At 49.3% G+C, this 10,052-nt stretch overlaps 1 protein-coding gene across 1 annotated transcript; it reads left to right on the top strand.

Moving 5' to 3' along the window:
• Window positions 1–2,713: 2,713 nt before the first annotated feature.
• Window positions 2,714–5,527, top strand: LOC100276048 (uncharacterized). Its single transcript, NM_001149933.1, is given in 6 exon segments — window positions 2,714–2,886; window positions 2,991–3,108; window positions 4,158–4,509; window positions 4,592–5,051; window positions 5,128–5,171; window positions 5,271–5,527. Coding segments are annotated over 6 exon segments (1,056 nt in total). The 5' UTR covers window positions 2,714–2,852; the 3' UTR covers window positions 5,319–5,527.
• Window positions 5,528–10,052: the final 4,525 nt, after the last annotated feature.

Below are 10,052 nucleotides of genomic sequence, written 5' to 3' on the forward strand. Positions count from 1 at the left end.
TCATAAGGTTTCCGATATGATTGTCCCCCAGGGATCATGCTTACTCCGAGCTTATCTCGGAACGCCCCGGCTATTTCTTCCCTCACTATATCAATGGCAGCCGGTGCAAGACCACCGGCTCTCTGGTCAAACATAGGCGGGTTTGGTTGCATGTTAGTATGTTGTCGTTCCCCCCATTGGTTTGAGCTACGTGGTGCATTTCCATTTGCCCTATATGGCTCATAGGTTTGATCGTTTCTTTCCGGCCTTCTAGGTGGGGCCGGAAAGCTTTCCTGGGCTCTAGATCCTGAATTAATGGGCTGATGCATTGCATAGTGTGATGAGAAGTGTTGCTGGGACGGGCGAGGATTCAGGTAATAATCCTCCTCAAAAGACTCATGCGCGGACTGTCCGGCTATGTACCCGGACCGTCCGTGATTATATGCGGACCGTCCGTCGTTGTATGCGGACCGTCCAACTGGGTAGTTTGGGTTCTGTGTCATATGTGGTGGCTCGGGTGCGTGTCTGGGTACCTCATTAAAAATGGGCCCGGCCATGACTGGCCCGGACGGTCTGCGATCACGCGCGGACGGTCTGGACATGTGCAGATCGGCTGTTTTCTGCCGATTTGCGGTTGCTCAGGGTACGTGTCCATCGGCATCCCATAAAGGGGTTGTGACTGGTCGTGACAACCTACAGCCGATGTATTACGCATATTACCCCCTAATTCTACTTCGTGTGATGGGAAATTTGCAATGCTAGATTTGTCAAATGCACGCGCTAATCTCCTATAGTCGTTTTGCATATCCCCTATGATATTTTGCATTTGCTCACGCTGTTCATCTACATAATTCTTAAGAGATTGCAGCTCGTTTGTATTACTTACATTGGGGATGTCTGGCGTGGGTCGCAGTGAAGCCGGATCCGTCGCCCGATGTCGGACGACTTTGTTGTTCCTGTCCACTTTGAAGTTGGCCAAGAACCTCGCTTTTGCCTCCTGGATCATCTGCTCCTTGTGCTCCTCAAACTGGAGCTGTTCGTCAGCCGGCAATGTGTCCCAAGTCGGCTCTATGATGTTGCTTGGGGAAATATCAAAGCTATCCCTTGAACCGGCCATTGAGGGCCGATTTGATGACTCTGTATTTGTGTTCCCCAGCGGAGTCGCCAAAAAGTATGTTGACGCTTTTTCGGAGCGCCAAATACTCAAGAAGAACCGGCGGCGGTGCTCTCTGGTCAGGGGCGGACGGTCCGCGGCCTGGGGTCGGACGGTCCGCGACCTGGCGTGAAGCGGCGGTGCTCTCTGGTCAAGCGCGGACGGTCCGCGACACGGGGCCGGACGGTCCGCGACCTAGTGCAGGAGCTCGGGTTCCCTGCCTGACAACCGGACGGTCCGCGCCCTAGGGCCGGACGGTCCGCGCGTACGCAGGGCGGCGGAAGATCGCCGGCGGCGCCTGGATCTCGCTCCCGGGAGGGACCCCGTCGGGGAGGAGAGATCCTAGGGGTTGTCTAGGCTCGGGCAGGCCGACCTAGACTCCTCTAATTGACGTAGAGTCGAGGAGAGACGGAGAATTTGGGATCGAGAGGCTAAAGGCATGTTTGGTTCATTACCTCAGTTGCCACACTTTGCCTAACTTTTCTGCCTAAGGTTAGTTATTCAATTTGAACGACTAACCTTAGGCAAAGTGTGGCACATTTAGACACAAACCAAACAGGCTCTAAACCTAAACTAGACTAGAACTACTCCTAGGATAAAATATGAAATATAAGTTGTATTGATTCGATTGATGATTACAAATCGGCCGTAGACCTCTCTTTTTATAGAGGAGGGGGGTTGGACCCTTTACACGACTGGATTCCGAGCTAATTCCGCAAATCTAGCCAACAAACATAGCATAAAACTCGGAACCCTAAACTGCTCTGCGCATGCGCGGACCGTCCGGCCCACAGGCGCGGACTGTCCGGACCGCGGATCATCCGGCCTCAGAGCCGGACCGTGCGCCGCTCAAAATGGAGCTCAACAATATGAACATGCACAATATTATTTTACACTATATTATATAGTTTACATAGTGCTATTTGAAGACGGCTCAAGTTTCACACCCCACCACTCGTTGGACCAATCCCGCCAACAAATGAGTGTTGCCACCTTATCAGTTTGCCACCCGCGAATGAAAAAAAAACCCCCACAGGCAACAGCCCACCTTATCAGTTTGCCACCCGCGAATGAAAAAAAGCCCACAGGACACAGCCCTTCAACCACATACGCATCCTAGATTTTCAACCTTGAACATATCAGGCCAGAATGTGCCTGACAAGCATTTGCTTGCCTGATCCCTCCAAAAGGCGCGCTTCCAACCTCGCCCAACTTCTCCACGGCCCAACCCGCTACTGATAACGTCAATAAACTCCGCTTCGAATTTCCAAATTCCGCCGCCGACGCGACGTCCTCGGCTAGTCGCCAACGGACGGCCCACCCACCCCCTCGGCCCCCTTTTCCCGCCCAGCGCCTCGCGATTCAAACGGCGCCGCGGGAGGCCCCACTTCCCGCTCCTCCTCGTCCCGCTCATACGGCAAGCGACGCAACGATAACCACCCTCAGTCACTGACAAGTACCCACACAAACTAACAGGCCCCGCACGTCGGCATCCATCACAGATATCGCTCGGAGGCCCGCGGGTACGCAGACCACCACGGCGCCGTTACTTATACGCTCCCCTTTCGCCCACGATGAAATACCGAGACGAAATCCTCAAGCCCCAACCCCAACCCCAAACCCAAACCTCTCTCGGAAGTTCCTCTCGCGTGGCCGGTTTCCTCAACCTCCGTGTCGGCTCAATAGTTTCGCGAGCGGGCGGGGCGGGGGTCTGAGCTCGATGGCCACTTCTGGCGAGCAATCGGCTGGCGGTGGTACGGGGATTCATATTTCTGTGTTTTTGTTCCGGTGGGATTTTTCTGTCGGATGCGTGCGCGTTACGGCCGACGCTTGATCTTATTTGGCCCTGCATGTGAAGGGTCTGCGGCGAGGGCGTCGAAGCTGCGCTACCCGCTGCGGTCGGCGAGCAAGGGGAAGGCCGCGGCCGTTTCCCCGGCGGCGGATGCGCCTCCCACCACCATCTCTGCTCCGCGTCGGTGCGTTTTCCCGTTTACTTGCCATATCTTTTTTTTTCGTGTCCACACATTTCGCGATGAGTGAGATCTTATTTCACAAGTGAGTCCGCGATTGTCGTGCTCTGTTCAAATCTGATAATATAGCTCCGGACTAGTAGTAATTGTGTTGTCTATTCTGAGCGCCAGTTCTTTTGTGCAACGGTTACTGAGATGCGGAGATGCGCCGGTTCAAATCACACTAGTCAACTGAAGTTTTTTTTTCTACCAATATAATGTATTCTTAGTTTTTACAATTATTCTCATAACCCTCCATTAGTAACTAGTTCTCGAACAGTGGATTATAGCTCTGCAAATGGCTTTTGCCAGACCTACCTAATTCAGAAAGTAGCCGAGGACAGTGTTTTTTCTTGAGACTATATAGCAGTAGTAGCTAGCTGAGGATAGTGTTTTTTTTCTTGAGACTATATAGCAGTACCAGCAGCAGTAGTAACGATGCGTTTGTTGGCATGTCAAAATTTGTAGGTCCAATTTCATTTTGGCAAATCTATAAGCAGTCAAGCAGGCCTTGTTGCTGTAGTTAAAAAGGGCTGGATATATTCTTAGTTTCAGCTGCCTAGCAGAGATTTGCCGGATATAATCCTGCACTGTTCGAGCTTAAGTCTCTGAGGTCCTTGTAAATGTCTACAAGCTAATTTAGACTGATGATTCTGTGCTGTTTCGTTGCGGGTCTCTTTCATATACAGTACAACTTTAGGTGTAGTAGGTCTGGGCTGTCCCACATTGATTTGTTCAGCAGCACTAGGGCATTACCCATCACAAGGTCGAGCTAGTGAGCTATCAATATTTCAAGCAGTCTATGGGAAGACGATGGGTCAGCCTTCGAGACAGTAGATGTGCAGACTACGACTATCTCTTCAAAACTAAGCATCTGATTGTTTGGTGTTATGTCAGTTTCCCTCCAATTGTCTATAATTTTTGCTGTGCACCTCTCAACTTCCAACTTAACGTTTATATGAGCTACTAGTATTTTGCTCTAACAGAACATTTTTCATCTAATTCCTTATATATAGGGTAAAGCCATCTTCAGATGTCAGCAAGAGCATGTGTTTAGACCTTTCTGTGAAGGATAAGTCTGTCAAGCCTCCACGGAGGCACTCAATACAAACTAAGCCAGGAGCTAGCCCAAGGCCAATACCTTCTGGAACTGTGACTCCGGTGTCTGGGGTTCGGTCAAAGAGATCGGACGGCCAGGGGAGGTTTGATACTCCGACATCAGAAGTGTCCATGTCCATGTCAAGGCGCAAGTTCAGCACGCTTTCTTCAATCTCGTACTGGATGACACAGATCAGGCTTGCAGAGGCTGCTTCCAAACACTCAGTTTCTCTGGGCTTCTTTAAGCTTGCTCTTGAATCAGAATGTGAGGTGAGCATCTCTTTATTTTTGTTTTTTTATCAAATAAGTTTGTTACATCGATGTGAATAGAATATTGTGTGTTTTTATACAGCCTTTGGACCGGATGAGGGAAGAACTCAAGTCCTATGTAGTCCGCCATTGCTTAGCGACAGAATTGGAGGACCCAGTCAAGGACATTCTTCAGGTTTATGATATTGTGGACGATTTTGAGAAGCTGAAGATCTCTGCAGAGCCCTCAGAGCAACAAAAAAAGTCTGAAAAGGCTGCTCGTAATGTCTCCAATGTGTCAGCCAATTGTAATCTGAAGCCAAGGTCACTAAACTCTGGTGCTACTGAAAGTAAGGAAGCTGGGAAGAAAGAGGGCATTCAGAAAGCGAAACCTGATGCAAGGGTCAGAGGCTCCAATAACAGGAATCCAGTAAAATGCACCACCGCAAAGGAAGTAGTTGCTAAGAACACTGGTAAGAAAACCAAGAAAGAGGCCAAGGGTCAGGAGGAAGTTAGCAATGGAGATAGCGATGCATCCTCAGCCCTTCCAGATCAGGAATCTGGTAACTATCATTGTGCAATGCAAGTAAGGTAAAAGTGTCTGCTATTGCATTTGCTAACTATATTTGTGTTTTTCAGTTGATGTTGTGAAGGAGATCACCCATGAAGATAAAGAGAACATGGTAAATATAGCTCGCGAATGACAATATTTTTAGGACGGCAGCATGCTACTATTTTGATCGTACTATACTAATCAATTATTCAATTTACATTGCCTGCAGGACGAGAATGAAATGGCTATGGATGTTGCCATAGCGCAAGAATTCTAGAACAGCCGGACCAGCTTCAGATTCAATCGTTTTTTATTGCTGAAGATGAAGTATTAGTGTGTGGTTGCTTATTTTGGTTTTCATCATTGTTAATATGATAGTAGAGCTTGTCTGTGTGATTGCTGAACCATATACGCTCCTGAAGAGTGTGTCATAAGTTGATGATTGCCTGTATTCCTTTTTCAAGTTTGCAGCTTTGCATGTGGTAATCGTGCATCTGAATATAGTCGGATTTATCTTTTCTCGCGATTCGAACCGACAGAAGATCCTCCCTGGTATTTGTGTTGTGTTAATCGCGTCAAGAGTTGTTGTACGAGATGTTGAGGGATGCCAGGCTGGTGAGCTCACCGAGGATCGAGATGCTGCCGCAGAGGCCATTGCTCGCGAGGCTGAGTGACTGCAGCTGCGTCAGACCGGACATCTCGTCAGGCAGCTCGCCGACGGACCTGTTCGAGCTCAGGTCCAGGCTGATGCCCAGGTTCGACAGCGCGCCGATCTCCGGCGGTATGGGGCCGGAGAAGCTGTTGTTGCTCAGGTCCAGCATTGTCAGCTTCTTCAGGTTCCGAATCGACTTGGGTTGCGGCTGAGGATCAGCTAGTTAAGGTAGCTGAAGTTATCAAAGCTCGCCGGTATCTCGTCCGTGAGCTGATTCCGTTGGGTGTGTCCTACAGCTAGAGATGGCAATGGGTAAAAACTCGCTGGGTATTACTTGTCCAAACTCGTACCCGCGAAGAAAAAATAAGCCCGCTAAAAACCCCATACCCGTGACGGGTATAAAATTTTGCCCAAACCCATACCCATGCGGGTTTCGGGTACCAACGGGTTTCTCATACCCACTAACATCAACATAAAGAATAATTCATCATGTAAATAACAATCAATACATTAATAAGCTAGCATAAAAGGAGCAAGTGATAACTAATTTTAGCCTAAAAATTGTTACATGAAGTTTATTTCAATTAGAACATAATCAATTAATAATATTATGAGACATATTTATAAGTAATGTTGATTTTAAGGCGGGTTTTAAAAATCCATGGGTTTGCGGGTATGGGTAGTGGAAGAACAAACCCATGCCCACGTACCCGTTGGGTTTCTATTTGAACCCATTAACAAACCCATGGGTAGAGAAATTGACCCAAACTCATACCCTAATAGAGTAAAAACCCACCGGGTTTCGGGTAGCGGGTACCCATTGCCATCTCTACCTACAGCCCCCAAGTGATTGGATTGGGATTAATCTAACTGTCCTCTACTTAATCGGGCAGAAAGGCCCACGTTAATCTTGGTTGTAGCCCCGTCACACGACGCTATAAAAAAGATAAAGTGAACGCAGTAAAAGCTAACGCTTGTCCTCGATCTAAACCCTAATCCACATACTAAGGAAATGAGCAGTTAGGAAAAGCCTTGTACATGCCTTCACAAATAGACGACGGCCAACGCTCGCTTCACGCCGGTATGCAGAGCCTTGCAGGAAAAGCTAACGATTGCCCTGAGTGGCCACATGTGGAACGAACTCCGCGGGGCTCTGCATACCGTTGTGATGCGGGTGCTGGTCGTCGTCTCTTCTCACTATGAGATCGGTCTCGAACGAGTGAGCGAGGGCTACGTCCTATCAGAGGGAGATGATCTCACCGAGGCGGTGGTCCGAAGGCTTGTGATCACTGTCGAGGGGCCGGGTGCGACGCTGGTCCTACACTTCGATGAGGGGGTGGTTCCGCCTATGTCTCCGCTCGACGCTGGGTCTTATTCTGCGGCCACACCCTCCAGCGACGTCAAAGCTACCTCAGCCGACGGGCGATGTTGACCCTGAGGGTGCTGCTTCTCCCCCTATGCCTAAGTTGCCAGTCTTGCGGGCCCATGTAAAAAACCTTTGAGTCTTTTGTGCATGGTGATGTTCTGAGGCCCGAATAGCTTTACGTTTGTTGTGCGCTTTTTCCATTGTTTCCTGCTTTTAGCTTGTGTTTTCACGGAATCACTGTCAAAACGCAAGTTGCCATATAGGCGAATGATGGTGAGTGGGGAAACCATATCCCAGAGGCGTAGATGTTCACGTGGCTCGGTCATCTTTGTTGTTCGGGATGTCTCTTGTTCTTTTAGGATTCCGTTTTTGACTAGACCGAAAACACGAAAGTCGTTTTAGAAAAACTTTTCTAGGAAAAAAGTGACGTGGAGGGGGTTCACCCCTTCTAGCCCCCGAGGGAGGTTTGGTCTAGTTAAGCAGGGTCGAGCCTCACTTGAATGTCAGATTTTATTTATATTCGAAGAGTGAAGTACATAATGACTTGGAATTCTAAGGGTAAAAATGGTGTTGCTGCTTGATGTTCCAAAAATTATTATAGACTTCGTCGGGCGTCGGGCGGGGGCATGGTGGGCGTCGCGTGCATCATGGGCTCGTGGGGGCGGTAGCGAGGATTGCGGGGCGTCAATGGCGCCCTTCCATCGATGGAGAGCAGAGGAGGCGGTGGGTGGGCATCGGCAGAACCATGCACCAAAATAATCTGTGGACGCCTACAGTATCGTCTTAAGGTAGTAGAGATTTATAAATCGGTCCTTTGACCAATACCACAATATGATAGGGTGTGTATGTGAACTTAGAATAGAAAGCAATATTAGCCTTATCCATACATTGAGGAGTGCGAAGTTTTTCCGCTGTTGGACATCTTTTAAGTTCCTGTGCGTGCCAAGCTGGTTCTCTCTTTCGTGCTCCACATGCCCGGCATGGAGGCATTCCCTAGTTGGGTCGTGACCCTAGTCGTTGGAGTTGTAGTCGTTGGAGCAGCCGGAGAGGAAGTAGTCACACGCGGACAGGAAGTGCCGCATGGACCTGAGATCGCGGAGCCCGGAAAAGTCCAGGCCAGGATCTAGGTCATCTTCTTTGGAGTCCACATGCTTTGAGGTTCGAGTGGGGTGGACTGCAGCGACATCGCTCATCTCGAAAGGGAGAGGGCATGGTGAAAGGGAAATAGACTTACACCTCTTCCTAATTGATTTTGGTGGTTGAATTGCCCAACACAAATAATTGGACTAACTAGTTTGCTCTAGATTATAAGTTTTACAGGTGCCTAAGGTTCACAATAAACCAATAGAAAGACCAAGAAAGGGTTCAAACAAAGAGAGCAAAAGACAACCGAAGTGTGCCCTGGTCTGGCGCACCGGACTGTCCAGTGTGCCACCGGACAGTGTTCGGTGCACCAGGGAACCCGACTCCAAACTTGCCACCTTCGGGAATTCTGGGAGCCGCTCCGCTATAATTCATCGGACTGTCCGGTGCGCCAGCGGAGTAACGGCTACATAGCGCCAACGGTCATCTGCAAGAACAATAAATGTGCTATAGTGCGCGCCTACGCGCGCAGAAGTCAGGACAAGCGCCAGAAGGCGCACCGGACAGTGAACAATGACTGTCTGGTGCTCCACCGGACAGTGAACAGTGACTGTCCGGTGCTCCACCGGACTGTCCGGTGGCCCAGCTGTCAGAAGCTCCAACGGTCAGAACCCAACGGCCGGGTGATGTGGCTGGCGCACCGGACTGTCCGGTGCGCCATGCGACAGCAGCCTCCACCAACGGCTCTTTTGGTGGTTGGGGCTATAAATACCCCCAACCACCCACCATTCATTGCATCCAAGTTTTCAGCCTTCACACCTCATACAAGAGCTATAGACTTCATTCAAGACACATACAAGAGATCAAATCCTCTCCCAAGTCCAAAGATCATTCCAATCAAATAGTGACTAGTGAGAGAGAGATACTTGTGTTCATTTGAGCTCTTGCGCTTGGATTGCTTTTCTTCTTCCTTCTTTCTTGTGTTCAACTCAATTGTAACCAAGGCAATAGACACCAATTGTGTGGTGATCCTTGTGGGGACTTAGTGTCCCGTTTGATTGAGAAGAGAAGCTCACTCGGTCTAAGTGACCGTTTGAGAGAGGGAAAGGGTTGAAAGAGACCCGGTCTTTGTGACCACCTCAACGGGGAGTAGGTTTGCAAGAACCGAACCTCGGTAAAACAAATCACCGTGTCATCCGCCATATTCGCTTGTGATTTGTTTTCGCCTTCTCTTTCGGACTCGCTTTTATTTCTAACGCTAACCTCGGCTTGTAGTGTGTGCTTAAGTTTATAAATTTCAGATTTGCCTATTCACCGCCCCCTCTAGGCGACTTTCAATTGGTATCGGAGCCTGGTACTTCATTAGAGCCTAACCGCTCGAAGTGATGTCGGGAGCATCCGCCAAGAGGGAGATCGGGACCGGCGACAAGTCCGCAAGCTCTGGGAGAACACACTCGAGGGAGTCCGCCCACAAGCACAAGGAGGAATCCTCTTCCTCCATCAAGTCCCAATGGAAGGGTGACAAGAAGAAGAAGATGAAGAAGGTGGTCTACTACGAGACCGACTCTTCGTCACCCTCCACCTCCGGCTCGGAATCGACATCCGCCACTTCTAAGCGCCATGAGCGCAAGAAGTATAGTAAGATGCCCCTTCGCTATCCTCGTATTTCAAAATGCACTCCATTACTTTTGGTCCCATTAGGCAAACCACCAATGTTTGATGGTGAAGATTATTCTATGTGGAGTGATAAAATGAGGCATCATCTAACCTCACTCCACAAAAGCATATGGGATATTGTTGAGTATGGAGCGCAAGTACCAAAGGAAGGGGACAAGGATTATGATTCGGAGGAGGTCGAACAAACCCAACACTTCAACTCCCAAGCCACTACTATACTCCTCGCCTCTCTA

The sequence above is a fragment of the Zea mays genome, chromosome 6, assembly GCF_902167145.1.
Source record: "Zea mays cultivar B73 chromosome 6, Zm-B73-REFERENCE-NAM-5.0, whole genome shotgun sequence".
Lineage (NCBI taxonomy): Eukaryota > Viridiplantae > Streptophyta > Magnoliopsida > Poales > Poaceae > Zea > Zea mays.